Consider the following 24,076-nt stretch of genomic DNA (forward strand, 5'->3'; position numbering starts at 1 on the left):
GGTCACCTAGTTAGAGGAAGGATATTAATAAGATTGAAAGAGTGCATAGAAGGCTTACAAGGACTTTGCCGAGACTTGAGAAACTGACTTATAGAGAAAGGTTGAATAGGTTAGGACTTTATTCCCTGGAGCGTAGAAGAATGAGGGGAGATTTGATAGAGGTATATAAAATTATGATGGGTATAGATAGAGTGAATGCAAGCAGGGTTTTTCCACTGAGGCCAGGGGAGAAAAGAACCAGAGGTCATGGGTTAAGGGTGAAGGAGTAAAAGTTTAAAGGGAACATGGGGGGCAGGGGGCTTCTTCACACAGAGAGTGGTGGTAGTGTGGAATGAGTTGCCAGATGAAGTGGTAATTGCGGGCTCACTTTTAACACAAGAAAAACTTGGACAGGTACATGGATGAGAGGTGTATGGAGGGATATGGTCCAGGTGCAGGTCAGTGGGACTAGGCAGAAAAATGGTTCAGCACAGCCAAGAAGGGCCAAAGGGCCTGTTTCTGTGCTGTAATGTTCTATGGTTCTATGGTTGAAGAAATTTGGTATGGGCCCCCAAATCCTTAGAACTGTCTTCAGGGGTACAATTGAGAGCATCCTGACTGGCTGCATTACTTTTTGGTATGGGAACTGTACCTCCCTTAATTTCAGGACTCTGTAGAGAGTGGTGTGGACAGCCCAGTGCATCTGTAGCTGTGAACTTCCCATGATTCAGGACATTTACAAGGACAGGTGTGTATAACTCATTAGGGGCCCGAGTAACCTTGGCCACAATCTATTCCAGCTGCTACCATCCAGGAAACAGTACCGCAGCATAAAAGCCTGGACCAACAGGCTCTGGGACAGGTTCTTCCACCAGGCCATCAGAATGATGAACTCACGCTGATCTGAGTGTATTTTATGTTACATTGATTGTTCTATTCATTATAAATTATTATAAGTTACTATGATTGCACATTGCTCATTTAGATAGACGTAATATAAAAATCTTTACTCCTCACGTAGGTGAAGGATGTAAGAAATAAAGTCAATTCAATTTAATTCAAGACTCATAGTAGACTGCAGATAATTTCTACAACTGAGTAAAGATGGAGGCATTATTTCCACCCCAATCAGTAAGGGCCTCACCTTTGTCCCCTTGCACCCACTAAAAATTCCAGCATCTGCAGATTTTCTGTTTGTGATTTCCACCCCAATTCCTAGTTTCTTTTGTAGAATAAGATTAAAAGGCACTCAGCTTACCAGATAGTTCATGGACTCTGAATTTCAAAAGTCTGTTTTAGATGGATTATAAATCATTTCAGCATTGACAATTTGACGAACTAGGGAGCTACAAGAATCTGCAGTGTACTTTGTGTTTACAAGAATCTGTGCTTCGACCTCAACAACTTATGATTTTTAAAGTTAACATGATTTATTGTCACATATGCTGATGTGCAAATGAAATCTTGTCTTGCATAGTGTCCACGTGGATCAATCCATTACAATCATGAATTGAAGTAGTGCAAGATAAAATAATAATAGAATGCAGAATAAAGTTTTACTGTGTAGAGAAAATGCAGTGCAGATGGACACAAGGTGTAAGGTCAGGAATCCATTTTATTGAACTAGGATTAGAAGCTGTCCTTGAGCCTGGTGTCTGTACTCTAAGCCTTTTGTAACTTCTGCCCAGCGTGAGGGTGGGAGAAGAGAAAATGCCTGGAGTGGGTGGCATCTTTGATTATGTTAGCTGCCTTAATGAGTCAGCAAGAAGTGTAGACGGAGCCCACAGATGGGAAGCTAGTTTCCATAAACACCAGAGAGTCTGTGGATGCTGGAAATACAGAGCAACACAGAAAATACTAGAGGAGTTCAACAGGTCAAGCAGCAGCTATGGAAATGAATAAACAGTCAATGTTTTGGGCCAAGACCCTTCATCAGGACTGGAAAGGAAGGCAGGAGATTCCAGAATGAGAAGGTGGGGGGAGGGGAAGGAGTGTTAAATGATGTCAGGTGGGTGAGGGAGTGAGGGAGAGGGGATGAAGTAAGCTGGGTGGTGTTAGGTGTAAAAGGTAAAGGGCTGGAGAAGAAGGAAATTGATCGGGGACAAGAGTGGGCTACGGGAGAAATGGGAGGTGGAGCATCACCGCGGGAGGTGATAGACAGGTGAGGAGAAGAAGTAAGAAAGGAGCTAGAATGGGGAAATGAAGGAGGAAGAAGGAGAGAAAGAAATTACCAGGTTAGAGAAATCAATAGTCATGCCATTAGGTTGCAGAATACTTAGACTGAATACAACATGTTGCTCCTCCAATTTGAAAGTGACCTCATCATGCTGGTAGAGGAGATCATGGACTGACATATCAGACTGGGAATGGGGATTGAACTTGAAATGGTTGGCCACCAGGAAATCCTGATTTCCCTTTTCTTAGTTCCTTCGTGTCTACTGCATCTTTTCCCAGAATGAGGCTTTCCTTTCCAGGACATCAGAGATGTCCTCCTCTTTAAAGAGCGGGTTATTCGCTTCGTCCAGCATTGATTCTGCCCTCACCTGCTTCTCCTTCATTCCCTGGATGTCCATGTTCAACCCATTTTCGCACCGCTGTAATAGGGATAGGGTTCCTCTTGTCTTCACCTACCACCCCATGAGCCTCTGCACCTCTCCACAGCTTCTGCCATCTTCAATGGGTCCTCAACAACCAAACACATCTTTATCTTCCTCCCAGTCTCAGCTTTCTGCAGAGATCACTCCTTCTGTGACTCCCTTGTCCATTCATCCCTCCCCTCTAATCTCCCTTCTTGTACTTACCCTGCAAGTGGAGGCGGTGCTACACTTCCCCATTTATGTACTGCCTCACCTCCACTCATGGCCCAAGCACACCTTGCAGCTGAGGCAATTAGTGTTGTCTACTGTATCCGGTGTTCCCAATGTGGTCTGCCCTGCACTGGTCATACCTGACATAGATTGGGGTACAGTACCACCTTTTTCAGCACCTTGGCTCCATCCGCAAAAAGCAGCATTTCCAGGTGGCCAACCATTTCAATTCAAATCCCCATTCTGACATGTTGGTTCATGGCCTCCTCTTTTGACACAATGAGACCACTCTCGGGCTGGAGGAACAGCATCTTCTATTCTGTCTAGATAGCCTCCGACCTGATGCCATGAACATTGATCTCTTCAAATTCCAGCAATTTTTTCCCTCTCTCTTTCCTCTTCTTCATTTCCTTGCTTTGGGTCTCCCCTCTTCAGCTCTTCTCCTCATCTGCCTATCACCTCTCCTTGGTGCCTCTCCACCTTCCCTTTCTCCCAAGGTCCACTCTCCTCTCCAGATTCCTCCTTCTACAGTATTTTACCTTTTCCACCTATCAGCTCCCAGATCCTTACTTCGTCTCCTTTTCCCCGCACACTTCACCCATCACCTTCCAGCTTTTACCACTTCTCTCCACCTTCTTATTCTGGCATCTTCCCCCTTACTTTCCAGTCCTGATCAAGGATCTTGGCACGAAACGTTGACTGTTCATTCATTTCGGTAGATACTACCTAACAAGCTGGGTTCCATGATGTGTTGAGCTGTGTCCATAGATATCTGCAACTTCATGTGGTCACGGGCAGAGCAGTTGCCATAGCAAGCCATGGTGTACCTGGAAAGGATGCTTTCTGTGGTGCATCAGTAACAATTCGTGGGGGGGGGGTGTCAAAAGGGACATATCAAACTTCTTTAGCCTTGAGGAAGTAAAGGCACTGATGAGCTTTCTTGGCCATGGAGTCAACATGGTTTGACGAGGCTGTTCACTCCTAGGAACTTAAATCTCTCAACCCTTTCCACCTCAGCAGCATGTGCATTGCCCCTCCTTCCTGAAGTCAATGACTAGCTCTTGTTTTGCTGACATTGAAGGAAAGATTGTAAAATGACAACCTCATCTGGTTATACTCTGACTTATTATTTAAGATAAAACCCACCACGGTGGCATCACCTGCAAACTTGTATACGGAGATAGAGCAGAATTTGGCCACATAGTCGTGAGCGTACAGAACGTAGAGCAGGGGGCTGATGTTGCAACTTTGAGGATGCCGGTGTTGAGAATAATTGTGGAGGAGGTGTTGATTCCCATTCTTGCTGATTGTGGTCTGTTGGTTTGGAAGTCATGGATTCAGTTGCAAAAGGAAGTATCACATCCTAATTTGAGAAATAAATTTGCTTGGAATTATAGTATTGAAGGTCAATAAATAATAGTCTAACATTGATGTCTTTACTGTCCAGATGCTCCAGAGCTGAGTGTAGGGCCAGCTATATGGCATCTGCTTCAGCAGGAGACCAATTGCAATGGGTTAAGGAGACTGAATTTGTCTGGGAGACTAAAATTAATCTGTGTAATTGATCTACATCAATGATTTAACTGAGCATAATGAATTCAAGTTTGCTGATGTCAATATAAAAGGTGGGATATTTAGGTCAGTAATTAACAGCTCTTATTAAAATAGGAGTTGGAGAGTAAATGTGTTAAGCTTGCTGTAATTAAGTATGCGTGCCTTCAGTGAGACTCTGACATACAGTGTGCACTTTTGGAGAAAGGAGAAATAGAGAAATCAATCCATATTCTTTAGAGTTCATAGCTTTGTTTTGTGATTTCATTGAAATCTAGAGTATATTATTTAGATGCTTTAACAAGTTCAATTTTCCTTGGCTGAAGTTTCTAAAATGGAAGGGCCATAATCACGCAATGAGAGCTATGTGACAGATGGAGGCTAGGCCATCTAGACAGGAAAATGAGTCGAAAGGAGAACCATGGATGTTTAGCCATGTTGAAGCCTTGGACTGAGATCTTTTGCTAAGGTGGAAAACTATGCACCACTTGAAGTGGATGTGGTAGAAGAATAGTAAATTACTGAATATTGAAGTAAGTTCACTCCTGCTTCTAATTCATATATTTTTATTTTCTATTGTAAAAAAACAGAACAATGCCACAATGAACTGCAATTAAACCCTGCTCTTTTCCATAACCTTTCAAATCAAGTTCTACTGAATTTATTTTTATATTCTTTCAGCACTATGTGCATAATCAAAACTTACTATAGATAAATATATTTTCATATCTTTCCTGTTTTATTTTTTTGAATCACCTTGTATCTGTATCCTCAACTTACTACCCTGCTAATGCAAAAACACTCATGCTTTACTCTACAAGTACCATTAATGATAATAACTATCCTATCAAGTTCCCCTGCTCTTTGGAAAACAGTCTCTCCGCCCACATATCTTAAAATAAGAAAACCACTCACCTGAAGAAAAGATCATATCTATGATCATCGTTTGGATTACCGGAAGGAGTAGTGTAACAATAATCCATGAAGACGTGCCATCTGTACAGGGGACATGATATTTTTTATCTGGAAGTACTTGTCACACAGGAACCAAAGTTAAAATTAAATATTAAGTTGTTACCTTCCATCAAGATTTGTAGCTTTCACAGCTGCGTACACCTTGGTTTTTAAGGGCAATCCCACAGGTGGTATCACTAGAGGGAGGTTGTAGGCTGAATCCTGGAGACATGACAAGATTGTGGAAAATTCTCAGCACTTTATTTGCTGAATAAATAGATTCCTTCTCTTTCTATTATGTAATTCATTGCTCTGGGTACAGGAATGTGCAAGAAGCCAGTAACAAATTCTAACAATTTTTTTTCCATTGTAGCCTGTATTTCATTATGGCCACAGATATTGACTGCTTACTGCCGTTAGCAAAATTCTGCATAGGGATTGGAACATGTTATGCACAGAAGTCAAGTGGGAGGTTGCAATTTATGTCATTCCCTTGGTGGTGATAATTTGATGCAAACAAGACAATAGAATGGTCATTGCTAGAGGAAACCTGAGAGATAATCATGGAGTAAATGTATTTGGGGAAGAGAGAAGAGTGGAAGAGTTACTGGTGGGGGAGCATCACAGGAAGAAGGGGGTTGCTGTGGAGAGCAGATTACACAAGAATATCATGCTACACAGTACAATTTCTTGGGTACAGGTCTAAAAATAAAACATCAGAATACAATTCCGAATTGATTTCTGGGCTAATACCTCCACAGAGCAGACTCCCTTTTCCCCCTTATCCGTAAGTCAACAGCACTGTTTCCAATATGTCCCATAATGCACTTATTGGCTTTCCTGATATCCAAGTAGAGTAGATACTAACCAAAATGATCACAAATGAGCAGAGATTTAATCGTAATTTTGATGTGATGCATTTAGTTTTCATTTAATATCTAAACATTTTTCTCTACACATCTGAAATTTTGTATGATGCCTTATATTCATGCTAGTAATCATGTTCTACCTTAAATTAATCTAAGCACGCAAGAATGTCTTTGTTACAGTGAAATCTCTGCATCTTTTTCTTTGTATTTCTCTATGCAATCCAGATTTAGGTACTTACCCAATCCTCCTACAATTATTCTTTGACTCTACCCAACTTCTTCTCAACCTCAACGAATTTCTGTTCTTCTTACCTCGGTCTCTTTCAAAAACAATCCCATGATTCCATTTACTCTTATCAAACACCTCTGTATACCTCAGCCTCCATTCCTTTGCCCTCCTAATTCGTTGTTAATTTTCAATCCTGCCTGATGTGAATGGACTGTTTTGACCTACTCTGAGCCCTTCTAATTGTACAGACCATGGTCCCTCCAACCCTTTAGCTTCTCCGCTACTTCTTGCATTTTGCAGGGCTCTGGATGTCCCAGTATTGGATTTTCTATGGATTAGATGTCTGGTCAGATCTCTAAGTTAGTCTTAACAGTCTAATCCTTCCAACTTTCTATTTCTCCTGCTTGGTTCCTGATTCTGGACCTATTTCTGGCAGTCCCTAGCAGCCTTTCCACTTAGTTCTTAATACAGGCTATTTTAGTGGTGGTATAAAGGAAAATTGGAAAACAGATATATGAGTAGAGGGACAAAGCCATTGAGAATTTGTAGTATGTACAAGAATATTGGTGTGGGTAAAGGAGTAAGAGAGAGAAAAAGAACAAATTGAGCTTAAAAGCCCAAAGATTTGTTGTGTGGGACCTAGTACAAAGGTGACATAGGTGTACAGATTTTATCCAGTATTAGTTACTGAGATCAACAGATTAAATACTATACCTTCCCAAAGTGAGATCCTAATACACAGATGTCAGGTGATTTTCCAATAATGTACTAAACAGTGCTGATTTAGTGAATTTATAGAAACTCAAAGTGTGAATGATGGGAATACAATTGTGCCTCTTATCAGAGAGAAGTACAATAGGAAGTCACAATGAACATATAATTCACAATGCAATACTCCCTTAGTATTGTACTGAATCATTGATCAAATTATGGGGTAAGGCTGAACTGACGTAATGTAAAATTCTATCCCAAGATAAATCAATCACTCATCATTTGGGGAATGTGAGCCTTTAAGTGTTTTAAGTTGATAATGTTTTGTCATCAGGCTTGGAGTTGGAATTGCTTTGGAATTGTTTGTCAGCAATTTTACACATTTCACAATGTGTAGCCGCAAAACAAGAATCATGGATCAATTGGCTATTGATACTACATCAATGAATAAATCTTATCTTAAAAAAAATGCTAACAAACTTACATTGTACAGGAGTAAGCTCAAAGTACTGATAAATGTACCATTGCTGTCTTTCACTGATATCGCTGCAGATGATCTAAAAGTAACATTTTAGAAGTACTTTAAAACTGAGCAGGAATATTTGTCAAGTAGCAAACAGAAACATTCTGAAATATTTTTTCCCTTTAAAATTTAAACCTACGAAGCCAGTTGAGTGTTGTTGATAAGATACTCCAGAGGATAGCTACAGCTGTACTTGTACAACAGTCCTGGCAGGTAACTAATAATGGTTGGTGGGTCAGGAGTGTCAATATAACCTGAAATGTTCCCAAATTGCACCATTGAAATATTGCCTAATGCATTAACTCCTTGAGCAGCAGATACCTATAAAAGAAAAAGACAAATTTTAATTTATTTTAAAACTCAAAATAGAGGCACATTTAATCTAGGGAATACACTTCATTAGGAGGGAAGCTGAAAGAGCAAGCTGTGTTAGCTTACCTGTCACATACTGCAATAACATTTATTTTGTGTTGAAGCCATGATTTGATTCAAAAGGAGATGGCGCAATGATAAATTAGCAATGGATTTTAGCCACAATGAGGCTGCTTAACAAGATAAAAGCCTGCGGTATCGAAGAAAGATACTGGCATAGCAGGAAACAAAGATTGACAATAAAGGGTGTGTTTTCTGGTTGGCCGACAGAGACTTAACAATACTCTACAGACGTCAGTGTTACAGCTGCTTCTTCTTCAGTTAAATGTCAATGATCTGGATGATGAAATTAATGGTTTTTAGCCAGGATTGTGGATGATACAAAGATATAAAGGTGGGGGTGCAGGTAGTGTTGAGGAAGCAAGGTGTCTGCAGAAGGTTTTACACAGATTATGAGAATGGGCAAAAAAGTGAGAAGTGGTATACAGCGTAGGGAAGGGGATGGCCATGCACTTCAGTAGAAGAAATAAAGGCATAGGCTATCTTACAACTGGGGAGCAAATTCAGAAATCAGAAGTGTAGGGGGACCTGGGAGCACTAGTGCAGGATTCACTAAGGTTAACTTGCAGTTTGAGTCTGAAGTAAGAAAGGCAAATTAATCGTGAGCATTCATTTTGAGAGGACTAGAAAGTACAAGCAAGATTCTACATAAATGCCAAGGTTCTACAAGGTATTGGTCAGACAGCACTTGGAGTATTGTGAGAAGTTTTAAGCCCCAGTTCCAAGAAAGGATATGCTGACATTGGAGATTATCCAGAAGGGGTTCACAAGCATGTTCCCAGGAAGGAAAGGGTCAACACATGAAGAGTGTTTGATGGCTCAGGGCCTGTACCTGAGTTTAGAAGAATGGGGTGAGGAGGTAAATCATCGAAACCTATCAAATACATAAAGTCCTAGGTAAAGTGGACATAGGGAGGATATTTCCAATAGTAGGAGAGTCAAGGATCCTCAAAACAAGGATATCCCTTTAGAACAAATACGAGGAGGAATTTCTTTAGCCAGAGGGTGATGATGAATCTGTGGAAATTCATTGCCACAGACAGCGGTGGGGATAAGGTCCTTGGGTTTCTTTAAACCAGAGGTTGATAGGTTCTTGATTAATAGGGAGTACATGATTACGAGGAGGAGGCAAAAGAATAGGTTTGGGAGGGATAATAAATTAATTATGATTGAATGCAGAGCAGACTCGATGGGTAGAATGGTCTAATTCTGTCTCATGGTCTTGCAGTCTTATTAGCTTGTTCTCAAACCCCATATATATTGTGGCCATTGTTAAGACCATAAGATACAGGAATAGAATTAGGCCATTTGGCCCATTGAGTAAGCTCCAACATTTCTTCATGGCTGATCCATTTTCCCTCTCAGCCCCAATCTTCTGCCTTCTCACCATATTCCTTCATGCCTTGACCAATCACGAATCTATCAACTTCTGCTTTAAGTATACATAAAGACTTGGCCTCCACACATGCCTGTGGCAAAGAATTCCTCAGATTCACTGCTCTCTGGCTAAAGAAATCTTTCCTCATATCCATTCTAAAAGGACACCCTCTATTCTGAGAATGTGTTCTCTGGTCATAAGAAAATCCTTTCCACATCCACTATCAAGGGCTTTTACCATTTGATAGGTTTTAATGAAGTCACCTCTCATTCCTCTGAATTCCAGTGAATACAGACCCATAGCTATCAAATACTCTTCATATAACAAACCACTCAATCCTGGAATCATTTTTGTGAACCTCCTTTGAACCGTCTTGTGAAGCCTCACCAGTGCTTTATAAAGCCTCAACATTACATCCTTGCATTTGTATTCTAGTCCTCTTGAAATGAATGCTAACATTGCATTTCCCTTCCTCACCACCAACTCAACTTGCAAATTAACCTTTAGGGAATCTTGTACAATGATTCACAAGGCCCTTTACATCTCAGATTTTTGAATATTCTCGCCATTTAGAAAATAGTCCACCATTTTATCTCTTCTACCAAAGTGCATGAATGTACACTTCCCAACACTATATTCCATCTGTTACTTCTGTGCCCATCTTCCTCATCTGTCTAAGTCCAGCTGAAGCCTCTACTTCCCCAAAACTACCTGCCCCTCCACCCATCTTCATATTGTTCATCAACTTTGCAACAAAGCTATCCAAGTCATTGACATCCAGCGTAAAAATGAGTGGTCGCTGTGGAACAGCACTAGTCAGTGGCAGTAAACTAGAAAAGGCTTCCTTTATTCCCACTTGTTGCCTCCTGCCGATCAACCACTGCTTTATCTATACTAGTATCTTTCCTGTAATACCATGGCCTCAACTTGTTAAGCAGCCTCATGTGTGGCATCTTGTCAAAGGCCTTCTGAATATCCAAGTACACAACATCCATTGATTCTCCTTTGTCTATCCTGCTTGCTATTTCTTCAAAGAATTCCAACAGATTTGTCAGGCAAGATTTTCCCTTGAGGAAGCCATGCTGACTATGGCATAATGTTGTCATGTTTCTCCAAGTACCCCAAAACCACATCCTTAACAATCAACTCCAACATTTTCCCAACCACTGAGATCCTTCTAGCTAGCCTATAATTTATTTTCTTCTGCCTCTCTCTCTTTTTGAAGAGTGGAGTGACATTTGGCATTTTCCAGTCTTCTGGAACCATTCCAGAATCTGGTGATTCTTGAAAGATCATTAGCAATGCCTCCATGATCTCTTCAGCCACCTCTTTCAGAACCCTGGGGTGTACACCATCTGGTCCAAGCGACTTATCTAACTTCTGACCTTAGTTTGCCAAGAACCTTCTCTCTAGTCATGGCAACTTCACGGACTTCTAACTCTCACACTTTTAAACTTCTTAATGACTTTTTTAGTTGTCTTCTGTTGGTTTTTAAAAGCTTCCCAATCTCTAACTTCCCACTCATTTTTGCTTTATTATATGCCCTCTTTGGCTTTTATCTTGGCTTTGACTTCCCTTTTAGCCATGGTTGTGTCATCTTGCCTTTACAATACTTCTTCCTCTTTGGAATGTAAAAATCCAGTGCATTCCCAATTGGTTCCAGAAATTCCATCCACTGCTGCTCTGCCATCATCCCTGCCAGTGTTCTTTTCCAATCAATATTGGTGAACTCCTCTCTCATTCCTCTGTAATTCCTTATACTTCACTGTAATAATGATACATATGACTTCGGCTTTCCTTCTCAAATTGCAGGATGAATTCAATCATATTATGATCACTCACCCCCGAAGATTGTTTTACCTTAAGCTCTCCAATCAATTTGGATTTATTATGCAACATCTAATCCAGAACAGCTTTTCCCCTAATAGGTTCAACCATTAGATGCTCCAAAGAGATATGTCGTAGGCATTCAAGAAAGTCCCCCTCTTGGGATCCAGCACTGACCTGATTTTCCTAATTTACCCGTATACTGAAATCCCCCATGACTATTGTAATATTGCCTTTTTGAGATGCATTTTCTATCTCCTGTTGTAATTTGTAGACCACATCCTTACTACTGTTTGAATGTCTGTATACAACTCTTCTCAGGGTCTCCTTACCCTTGCAGCTCCTTTTACCCACAACCATTCAACATCTTCCAATCTTATGTCACCTCTTTCTAAAGATTTGATTTCACTTTCTACAAACAGAGCGACGCCACCCCCTCTGCCTTCCTGCCTGTCCTGTTGATACAATGTGTATCCTTGGATGTTAAGCTCCCAGTTAGAATCTTCCTTCAGCCATGATTCAGTGATGTCTATAGCATCATACGTGCCAATCTGTAACTATGCATCTGCCTTATTCCGTATACTGTGCACATTCAAATATAACAACTTCAGTCCTGTATTCATTCTTTTTGATTTTGTCCACCTTTTACATTGCAACTTATCCTATTGACTCCAATTCTGCTCTATCATCAGTCTTTCTTTTGGAGCCTCACTACACACTGCCTCTGTTTGTAAACCAACTACCTCAATCTCAGTACCTGGGTTCAGGTGTAACCTACCCTTTTGTAAGGGTCTTCCTTTCCTCAGAAGGGTTCCCAATGATCTATAAATTTGAACTCCTTACCCCCTGCACCATTTCCTCAGCTACTCATTCACCTGCCAAAACATACTATTCTGATCACACTGGTGTGTAGCATAAGCAGCAATCTAGAGACCACTACTCTGGGGGTCCTGTTTTTCAGCTTTCTTACTGCTCCGTAAAATCTGTCTTCCAAACGTCCTTGCTTTGTCTACTTCTGGCATTGGTGCCAATATGTACTAAGACTTCTGGATGTTCATCCTTCCCTTTGAAAATGCCATGGACCCAATCCAAGACATCTGGCACCTGGGAGGCAACATACCATCCGGGTGTCTATTGCACCCACAGAATCTCATCTTTGTTCCTCTGTCTATGGAATCTCCAATCAACATTGCAGTCATTTTCTCCTCTTTGCTCTTCTGAGCCACAGTACCATACTTAGTGGTCACTGCAGCTCCTCCTGGTAGACAGCCTCCCTCAACAGTATGCAAAACAATGTACTTACTATTGAGGGGAACATCCACAGGTGTAATCTGCATTGGCTGTGCATTTCCCTTTCTTCTTTTAGTAACATTTATTAGATCAATTTTTCAATGTATTGGCCATTTATTAATGAAGAGCCAAATACCTTCTTAACCATTCCTTTGGGAAGTTGTTCTCTCAAGAGTGGTTTAGTAGTTCAGTCTTTGCAACTGACTGAGATGTACCTTGACTAAAATCACTACCTCATCTTGTATGCCAATGACTGAGCCTTCTTGACCAACCTCTCCTGTGGGACCATATCAAAAGCCTTGCTAAAGTCCATGTAGAGAACATCTACTGACTTGCCTTCATCTGCTCTCCTGGTAACATCCTCAAAAAGCTCCAGAAAATTGGTTAGACATGACCCCCTATACAGAAATCAATGTTGATTATTGCCAATCATTTCCTGTCTATCCAAATACTTATATAGCCAGTCTCTTGGAATACCTTCTAATAACTTTCCCACTACTGATATCAGACTCACTAGCTGTTCTTATTCTTAGAGTGTTTCTTAAACAATTAGATATGTGGGTTGGTGGGTTAGTTGGTCATTGTCCCAAGTGTTTGATTGAATGGTGTAATATGGAGAGACTTAATTAGTGGGGGAATGGTATAAATCGGTGCTTGATGGTTGGCACTCAGTTGGCTAAAAGGCCTGTGCCTGGGCAGGGCAGTATCTCTTTATGACTTGTTCACTCTCTGATACCTTCTGTCCTTGAGAGGATTTCTGTGCAGTTCCAGATTCAGCACTGGTGATATTTGACATTTTCTCCAGTTTTTGAGAGTAAATGAACTGCATCTTTGAAATGAAACTACAAAGTCCTGGCAGAGAACAAATCCCATTAATTTTGAATGACATTTCTGACATGCTGTATAACTAGATTGAGGCTCTTTTTCACGGGATTATCTCCGGAAAACATACGATGCTTAAATAGATGACAAATAAATGAATATTTTTAGCATTTCAATGTTAATAAGCAATTTAGGAATGATCAGTCTATAATAAATCACAAACAAAAACAAGAGTAAATCTTACCACTAAGTTATTTCCACAAACTTCTAATGTGCTGAGGTTGATGGTAAAAATAACAACTGTGGGAAAGGTACTGTTATTAATAAAACCCCTGCAATGCGCGTTGCCATGTCTACCATTTAATGCTAAGTCTGTTTCTGAATAGCCAGAGAACAGTACTGGACAAAAATTGATCTTGATTGTTATGGTCTGCACTCCACAAAAGACAAGGATATCCTTTTCACCTGTCGGAAAAAAATATTCAATGAATTCAAATATATTATAATCAGAGAAGTTCAGAATATCGGCTGAGTTGAACATCACTCTTCCACCCCACTGAAGCCTAATTTCCTTTTGTTGACATTGACTGTTACTTACTTGTGACACATAGAAATTATATCAGCCAGGGTAATCTATTGAAGTGGTTAGATGGTGTGCATCTTTTTTAACTCCAGTGATCAAATGAACTTTGTAATACAGACCCATTTATATCCCTTAGTGATGCATAAGGATCAATGATAAATTTCAAAAGGTTTCAAATCCATTATGTGGATAAGTCAAAAAATGGTAATTGGATTTGATACAGATAAAAGGAAGGTTATTTGATTTGAAGCAGAAAATATGAAAAATGTAAATGCAATGTGATTCCTGGAAAGGCTGAGGCTCTGCCCTAATCTATCTACAATGTCCAGTCTGAATTAAGATGTTGTCAGCATTATTAATTGTGGGAAGCTTGTCTCTTGTTGTTAAGAATTGGTAACATAATAAATAATTGCAGAAATAATTGTCAGAATGTAATTTCTGTGTTCTGTTTCAATGCTTTAATGATTTAATTAAAATAAATAACCAAGGAAATATTTTAGCCATATCTCTAATGCATACAAATCAAAAGCAATTTTTTCTTGGGTGTTGGTATAAAGTTTAACTAAATAAAATCAAGTCATTTTTGATGGCTGTGCAGCTGATTGCAGAGTATTCTGCTCACAAATGACCTGCTGATAATAATTATCAGAGCATGAGACACCGGCTTTGCAAATTGATATGAAATAGTTCTGAGTGAACAGGTAGCATTTCAAATATCATATTTTTCGTAAAGTGAGAGAGATGATGACCCTACTGTTGGCATATAATTATGATTATGATTATGAGCAGTCCTTTTGCACTGTTGTACAAAGAGGCCATTTATCACACTAATCTCAGGAGAAAAGCTGAGAGGCTAGAGTCCGATGTGGGGGGATGGTGGTAGGGGTAAATAGCTAATAAACAGACCCACTGTTCAACCTGTCACAAGTGAGCAACTGAAGGTCTAATCAGGGCGATCTAAATTCACGGCTTGCTTCTCGGGGAAGATTGTTGAATAAAATTAGAAAATCTATTACTCTGAGAACAGTATTTTCAAGTAACACTTTTGAATCACTGTTTGGCATTAATAGAGTTAAATATTTCAAATACATTTTATTTAATCTTACCAGGGAATCTGCTGTGCAGATTGGCATCACAGTTGTAGCCATTGAACTGTGTATCCACTGAACTTATCCTAATAGCTAATAGCAGCAGGATGCAGAGTTGTTCCATTGCAAGGCTGTTGGAAAGAAATGGGAAAGACACGTAAGTGTCAGCAGAATTTACAGTGAAAAAGAAATTCTACTTAAGTAGTGCTGCTCTCAATATAATTTGTTATCATCAAAACAAGGCAAGTAGGAATATGTTCATTTACAAGGTGTTTCCAAATCTTACTGAACTTGTCGTACAGAACTAAAAATTTCACAGATCGGTTCTTTGCTCCATCATTGGACAAACTAATTGCATACTAATTTAGAGTAATTTCAGTTTGTGCTCAACTGAACCTTCCTAACTATAAGACCATAAGACAGGAGCAGAATTAGGCCATTCAGCAGATCAAGTCTGCACCACCATTCCAACATGATGATTTATTATCTCTCTCAATCCCATTCTACTGCCTTACCCTCATAATCTTTGACACCCTCTCTAAACAAGAACCCAACAAACTCTGCTTTAAATATCCAATGAATTGCCCCCCCCCCCCACAGCTGTCTGTGGCAATGAATTCCACAGATGCACCAATTTAGGAAAAAGAAATACTTCCTCAGTCCTCATCTCTGTTCTAAAGGGATGTCATTCTACTCTGAGGCTGTTCCTTCTATAGCACTAGCTATTTCCATTTGAGTTCCCAACAAGCAATCACAGTAATAATGGAAATTGCAAGTATAGGTATGGTTCCATTTGATAAATAAGCTGTTACATTGTAAGTGAAATAAATTACCTTATTTCACTGACCACAGAGCAGCACCCCTTATATTTATATGTAGAAGACAAGCTAAAAGTAGATAATGTGAGGATTTGTTTTTCATAATGGCAGAAATATGCCCAGAAAATCTCAGAATACACCCCCTGCTGGAAATCCTCATTCTATAAAATGTATTCAGTATTAAGTGGACAAATGTTATTGTGCAGCAACATCCCTCAACAGTGATGGTGTAAATAGTCAGATTATCTATTGGTGATGATTGATAAATAATTGTTGGTCAGAACGCCTTGGAAGGTCAAATTTGAAGGCAGAATGCAGGGTTAATGACAGGAATCTTAGCAATGTGGAATGTTCTATGTTCTATGCTCTATGTTTTCTGGGACTGTTCTTCTACTCTCCTTTCAGGGAATATCCAACAGGGTGCTAGATGGAGATTAGACAGACATCACACCTGAAAGATGGTTCTTCCAAAACCGCACTACTTTCTCTTTGACTGATGTTTATCGATGATTTACGTACTCTATTCTCTGGAATGCATCTTGAACCTGCAACCTTCTTATTCAGCAAGAGGGATACTACTGAAGCAAGGCTAATGCTCTTATTGAGCCATTAGTTCAACACTTAACAGCAGTGAATTGAAAAGAATGTGAGAGAGCTTTGAAAATTAAGGCAATTTCTGTGTTTTACCACCACAGCTGATTGTACTGACTTACGATAAAAAATCCAGGAGTCAAACACTCAGATTAACTAGTTGTTTACATTCTGCTCTCCGCACAAGGACTTACAAAAAATACTCAGTGGCAGTAATAATCATGTGAATCCAGATGTCATTAGGTTAAGTGCTTGTATAAGCCAGTTAGCAATTAGGTATCACTAGTGAGATCATAGATATAGTATTTCACCATACAAACATAAATCCAGTTTGGATAACATATGTTCTACTACCAAAGCCTTAGCAAGACTACAGTGAGTTGATGAATGTAGAACTATAGCAGAACTATAATACATCATGCAGGGTTTCAATCCATCAAGATTCAATAGGTCAGAGACCTCCTAATGTGATCATCTAAAGATGTCCAGATAGTTGAAAGAGAAAGGAAGCCAGTTTTAAAAGCTTTATTTGTAACAGTGGCTGATGATATCTTGGTGTTAACCACTCTTGGCAGCAGAATTCAATTATTCTGTCCAACATTCACACTGAATACTCTAAGACTTCAAAGGTCTAGGTTGATTGGAAGGGTGGTGGTATATTATTCTTCCAAATTTGGAAGAAAATAAAGGGCTTCAACGTTCTGTGGTAGGTATAACACCAACAGGATGAAGAATCAGCTGTAAAATTCTCAGAGCAACACAGGCAAACTAATGGAGGAACTTCATTAGAAGGAACTTCTTTATTCAGAAGAATAAAGAGTTGATTATTTCAGGTAAAAACCCTTCATCAGGACTCAGTTCTCAATTAGGAGTATAACTCTCTTATTGATATGTAGAAATAATCATTGATAGCCCATTTATTGCAGTATTATCACTGAATGGACATTGGATAGGAAATAATGATTGCTATGCATAGCTTGCTTGGAGAGCTTGAATATTTCAAATAATTGTCTAATAGTTTGTAATAAATGGAATTTACTAAATGAGTTAAACATAATGACTTTTCTTTCCTTTTGTGTTTCTTCTTCCCTTGCATTAATTTCAGCGCTTGATTATCTTGATAATGTTATTGCTTTTACCTAAATCTGTTACATTTTAGGGAATGAACAGGGTATGCCATGAATATTAAAATGAATTAATTTTTTCAAGGTTGATATCTTACATCAGACGTCTATCCTGGCAACACACACAAGATGCTGGAGGAACTCAGCAGGCCAGGCAGAAAAAAATACAGTCAACGTTTCGGGCGATACACTTTGGCAGGACTGTAGAAAATATGTTGAGAAGTAGATTTGAAAGGTGGAGGGAGGGGAGAAAGAAACACCAGATGATAGGTGAAACTTGGAGCGGGAGGGACAGAATGCGATGGAAGAAGGTAGAAAGAGTGGTTGGGGGCGGGGGGAGGAGAACCAGAGGCAGGCGATGGTGCAAGCAAGGAAATAAAAAGAGAGAGGAACAAGGAGATGGAAAATGGTGAAGTGGGGGAAGCATTACTGGAAGCTTGAGAAATTGATGTTCATGCCATCAGATTGGAGGCTACCCAAACAGAATATAAGGTGTTGTTCTTCCTACCTAAGTGTGGCCTCACCCGGCAGTGGAGGAGGCCGTGGATGGACATATCGGCACTTCACCTGTGAGTCTGTTGGGGTCATAAGGCAAGTGGAACAAGTGCTTCACCTGCCCCTACACCTCCTCCCACACTACCACTCAGGGTCCTAAACAGTCCTTCCGGGTGAGGTGACACTTCACCTGTGGGGTCACTTACCATGTTCGGTGCTCCCGTTGTGGCCTCTTCTATATTGGTGAAACCCAATGTAGATTGGGAGATTGCTTTGCTGAGCATCTACTCTCCGTCCGCCAGAACAAACAGGTTCTCCCAGTGGCCACCCATTTTAATTTCACTTCCTATTCCCATTCCCATTCCAATATGTCCATCCATGACCTCCTCTACTGTCGTGATGAGACCACACTTAGGTTGGCGAAACAACACCTTATATTCCGTTTGGGTAGCCTCCAACCTGATGGCACGAACATCGATTTCTCAAACTTCCAGTAATGCCCCCAACCCCATCCCTTCACCATTTTCCATCCCCCTTTCCCTCTCTCTCACCTTATCTCCTTGCCTGCTCATCACCTCCCACAGGTGCTCCTTCCCCCTTTTCTTTCTTCCGTGATCTTCTGTCTCTTTCATCAATCAACTTCCTAGCTTTTTACTGAGAAACTCCTCAGTTTATTTTCTCCAGTCCTGCCAAAAGGTTTCAGCCCAAAACATCAACTGTACTTTTTTCCATAGATGATGCCTGGCCTGCTGAGTTCCTCCAGCATTTTGTGTGTCTTGCTCGGATTTCCAGCATCTGCAGATTTTCTCTTGTTTGAGACATCTATCCTGGTATGCAACTCAATGTACAAACTAATAGCCATTTCTTGCCATGAACTTTATCTTCGATACCTATACGTGCAAAATATTCTGAAAAAAAATGCAAGAACTATAGAAAAGGACAGTCAGAATAATAAAAATAAGCAGGCTGTTGAGGCTGTGTACTTGGCTGGGTGATTCACTGAACACATGGGAGTAGGTTTTTATTCACATGACACATCCATGTCATAAATTCTTAATAGGTGTTAACTGTGTTGTTCAGTGGTTCGGACATATTGTGCTTTAGGTCAGATTTCCAGCTTTTCTGTTGATGTTTCTTTACCATCCAGAACCTCAGGGCATTGCCTATCAAATATATTTTCATATCACTTATGCTCTACTATTCTTGGAATAAAGCACTCTTGGAACAGATGGAATTTACTGAGGTAAGCTGATAAACATGATAAGGTGGCTGGTTTGTGCATTAAATAGAAGTTTTATTGCTCCACAAAAAGCACATGTAATGGTAATTAAGCACACCCCAACACACAATGAATGACTGTTTAGTCCTGACATATAATCTCTTATTCGTGTGTTCATTCATGAATTTGTCCATTTTGATACATTGTCCATTTCTGTGAAACAATAGTACAGCATGCTAAATAAATCAAAAGGCACAGACTTCATAATTCTAGTCAATAACACCTGATGGAAAACATACATAATTTATAATCTATTAGAATAATATATTTTTCCCTTCTTCAGAAGCATTTTAAATCATAAATGATGCACAATATAAAACTTTAAAAACTGTAAGCATTATTGTAATCATTGTATTAATTTTTGCCTCTAATCATATGCTTCCTGTATATAGCTAACATTGTAATATCACTGAACTTGTTTAAGATTTTAAGATGCTCATTTAAGATTTAAGTTTAGCTGAAATCGTTTTATATTATGTAACACTTTGAAAAGTGATAGTCAAGACCGCACTCTAAACATCACCATGGGCATTTAAAATAACAAATTGCTACCTTTACTGAAAAGCCTGGAGAGACTGGATGTGCAGAGGATGATTCCATTAGCAGGAGAATCTAGGATCTGTGGGCACACTCTCAGAATAAAGGGATGTCCATTTGGAACTGAGATGAGGAAGAATTTGTCTACCCAGAGGGTGGTGAATATGTGGAATTTTATGCCATGGAGCATGGTGTTTAAGGCAGACATTGATAGGTTCTTGATTCAAAGGTACATTTAATGTCAGAGAAATGTATACAATATACAGCCTGAAATGCTTTTCCTTCACAACCATCCACGAAAACAGAGGAGTGCACCAAGAACGAACAACAGTTAAATGTTAGAACCCCAATTTCGATTGATAAAGAAACTAAAGTTATGGGAAGAAAGTGGAAGAATGGGGTTGTGAAACAAGAATCAGTCAGGATTGAAAGGCTGAGTAGACTCAAGGGACTGATTGGCCTAATTCTACTCCTATATCTTTCGGTCCTAACATTTTTAACACTTCCTGGCACAGAATCCAAAAATTCATGAAATGAGCAAAATGATTTATTAATAGGTAAATGCACCTTATTATTTGTTAATTTATTTGTGGTGATATTACTTTATGTGTTATATGTGAGTTATATGTACGGTGTGTGCTTCTTGGTTTGTTCTTTTGTGTGGAGGTATTCATTGTACAGTTGAATGGCAAGGAACTTAAACTTGAGTTGATTTTTATTCAGCAATTCAACGCCACTTTCACTCTGACCTGCTTTGTCTTTGATCCGTAATATTGTCCCAATGAAGCTCAATCTACACCTTGTAGCCACATTATTAAGTACCTGTGTCCACCGAATGTATGTTCGTGATCCTCTACTGCTGTAGCCCATCCACTCCAAGGTTTGATGTGTTCAGAGATGCTCTTCTGCATAACTTTGATGTAAAACATGGTTCATTGAGTTACTGTTGCCTTTCTGTCACCTTGAACCAATCTCATTAACAAGGCATTTTTGCCCACAGAACTGCTGCTCACTGGATGTTTATTGTTTTTTCCCACCATTCTCTGTAAACTCTAGAGACTGCTATGTGTGAAAATCCCAGGTGATCAGCAGTTACTGGGATATTCAAACCATCCTGTTTGGCACCAACAATCAATCCACGGTCAAACTAATTTAGATCATATTTCCTTCCCATTCTGGTGTTTGGTCTGAACAACAACTAAAGCTCTTGCCCATGTTTGCATGCTTAGATACATTGAGTTGCTACTACATGATTGGCTGATTAGGTATTTATATTAATGAGCAGGTGTACCTAATAAAGTAGCCACTGAGTGTAACAACTTCTCATCTTCCAGCTAAACATATTACAATTTTCAGGCAAATTGATCAATTCTGATTAAAGACCAAACCAGAATGTTCACTCTTTGCAGATGCTACCTGACCTGCCGAGTACCTCCAGCTTTCTCTTTATTTTAGAGTTCCAGCAATTTGTAACTCACAATTCGGCAATTTTTCTTTCTCTCTCTTTCTCCTGTCCTTTGTCCTTCAATTTGCATCTCCTGTTGACAGATCAGCTGTGATGAACAAGCCTTTGCCATCCATCTTCATCTAGCATCATCACTATCTGTTCATTTAGTCTTTCTTAGTCTCCACCCTATCATACACATTCACTTTATCCTTTCCACTCCAGCTTCTTCTCTGCAATTTAAAACATTCTTGATTTCTAGCTTTTTCATTTTCTGAAAGAAGCCATCCACTTGAAACATTAACTGACCTTCTGTCTCTACACACGCTGCCTGGCCTGTATTCCCAATATTTTTGTTTTCAGATTTCCAGCATCTGCAGGGTTTTTTTTGCCTTTGGATGGTAAAGCTTTTCTTTTATATCCTTTGATTTAAATGTATAAACTGTCCTTCACATCAATCACCTAACATTTTCTTCATATATATTTATCACTTGCCAAATATTTATAACAGAGGCCGGGTCCACCAAAATAATCAGCAGAAGTATATTAAAATAATGAAATATTGTTCTGAAGACAAAGCTAGGTGAAACTCACAAAATGATGTTCCTGCCCCTGCTGATTTATTTATCTTATAATTCTTAGGATCCTATCACCAAGAATGGCTCATTTCCAGGTTGGTTTACCTTTTCTTTACTATTTATCATTGGCAAAACTGGGTATTCAGGATTATTAAACAACTATACATAAAATGCATTAATTCTACTTTCCATAATGAATGGTAACAACGTTGGTTACAACAATAATCAAACCAACATATTTAAATACATCCTATTGCTGTCTATGTTTTCACATTTTGGAAACTTTTCCTCCAAGATACGCTATCTCTTTGCTGACTGGCATATTCCACAAACAAATATGCAGGCTAGTAGTCTGGTTATGCACAACGGTTAAGATAAAACCATATGATTAGCATTATAATATATGTTGCCAAAACTGTAAAAAATAAATCTTTTTAAGTAGGTTTTGGGGACATTCTCTCAGTAATTAGTTATAACCACAAATTTAAGACCCTAGTCATACTTCTGAAAGCAGAAAAAAAGGTTATTATTATAACTTCCATGAATTTAAGACACTTTAAACAGAATGACATTTACATAGATAGGTTGATGTGCATTTCAGAGTAAGAATTTCATGATAAATATTTTTGTGCTTTGACAGGCAAGAATTGCATTATTGTTTTGTTTCAATTTAATGTTTATAACAATTGAATTGAAATATATAATTGCTGCAAAATAAATAGGGTTATCATAATTTAAAATAATATATCCTTCCAATAACTTACAAAAAGAAACAGACATTCTAAACCTAGGTTATTATATCTGAAGAGCTCAATAAGTTTGAATTTTAAAATTGAACAAGTTAATTTTATAATATGTTGTTCCCACAAAATAAATTGCATAAGCAGTTAATATGATGCTGAAGATAAATGTGCCAATAATATTCCAATCGATTTGCCCTCTCTGTGATTCCGCAAACAACATGGGACCAGACTGTCTGATTTACAGCTGCTGGCACTTACTTTATTTTCAGGCCGTTAAAATACAGTGGGGGATGTGCTTGCCAATTGCCAAGCTGTCAAAATGTTGACTGTCTATTTGCTGGTAAACTTTTGCCTTTCTATTCATGAATATTCTTTGGATTGCTTGTTTGCTGTGTGAGTGTTGTGAGCAAAGAATCACCTGGTGTTTGTGTTGGTCAATGGCCTCTGCTGGCAGTGATCATAGTACTGCTATGATATTACAATCCACCTGGTCCAAGGAATTTTGGAAGTCTTTGGCTGGACAAGACTCTGGATGGGACCTGAGGTCACAGGCTCTGACTGGGGTGCAGTTGTGGGTGTTAATGGCTGGAGGAGGGGAAGGAACTCACAACACATTCTGGCCAGTCAGCATAAAGCTTTAATCTACTCGCCTTGTATGTCATCCAATGTCTTTTGACTTTCTTTTCTCTGAATTGTGTCTTTGCAATGTTGGCATAAAAAGTTCCTTTGCTTTCCTCAGTTTTATTGTCTGGTGGTTACTGGTCTGTTTAGCCAGTATTTCAAAATATGCTGCTGCATTTATTGGTAATTTCAATTACTATGTCCAATAATATTATTAACAGTACTCCAAAAAACACTCCCTATCAGCACTATTGCTTCAATAGAAAATGTTTAAGAGAGATTACAGTTAAAAATATCAACCATCTTGCTTATGCAGCATTTTGCTTCACTTTTTTAAAAACTCTTTTCCTATCCCTATTTTTGCTTTAAAAGAATTGAATGTATTGCTACATTCAGTGCTAAACCAACAGCACAGTGGTAACAGATGGCTGTAACACTGCCATTAATTAACATGTTTTTGCCAATAACTTTCTCACTGATGTTTAGTTTTTCAGCATTTTCTGGCTCCAGGCTCATTACAGCCTTGGCATAAACCAAGAAGCTGAATTCCAGAGGTGATGTGAGAATGGCTGGCCTTAACATCAAGGCAGTATTTGACGAAGTGTGGCAGTAAGGCAGGCTGCTAAAATCGAAGTTAATCTAGAAAACACTCCATTTGGTGTAGTCTCACCTTACAACAGAGGTTCCCAACCCAGGATCCATGAACCTCCCGGTCAATGGTAGGGGACCATAGCATAAAAAAGGTTGGGAACACCTGCCTTATATAAAGCTAGATGGTTATGGTTTTGAAGATAAATCATTCA

General features: G+C 39.2%; 1 protein-coding gene across 1 annotated transcript in view; it reads right to left on the reverse strand.

Annotated features, from left to right (window-relative positions):
* The window catches only part of zpld1a (zona pellucida-like domain containing 1a), a 30,594-nt gene extending 15,427 nt beyond the window's left edge, over positions 1 to 15,167 (reverse strand). The window contains exons 1-6 of the mRNA XM_059966196.1: positions 15,062 to 15,167; positions 13,617 to 13,837; positions 7,763 to 7,944; positions 7,585 to 7,657; positions 5,416 to 5,513; positions 5,253 to 5,333 (exon numbers count right to left, since the gene is read on the reverse strand). Coding sequence (XP_059822179.1) covers positions 5,253 to 5,333; positions 5,416 to 5,513; positions 7,585 to 7,657; positions 7,763 to 7,944; positions 13,617 to 13,837; positions 15,062 to 15,167 — 761 coding nt within the window. The remainder of the gene's footprint in view (positions 1 to 5,252; positions 5,334 to 5,415; positions 5,514 to 7,584; positions 7,658 to 7,762; positions 7,945 to 13,616; positions 13,838 to 15,061) is intronic.
* Positions 15,168 to 24,076: the final 8,909 nt, after the last annotated feature.

This window comes from Hypanus sabinus, chromosome 4 (assembly GCF_030144855.1).
Source record: "Hypanus sabinus isolate sHypSab1 chromosome 4, sHypSab1.hap1, whole genome shotgun sequence".
NCBI lineage: Eukaryota > Metazoa > Chordata > Chondrichthyes > Myliobatiformes > Dasyatidae > Hypanus > Hypanus sabinus.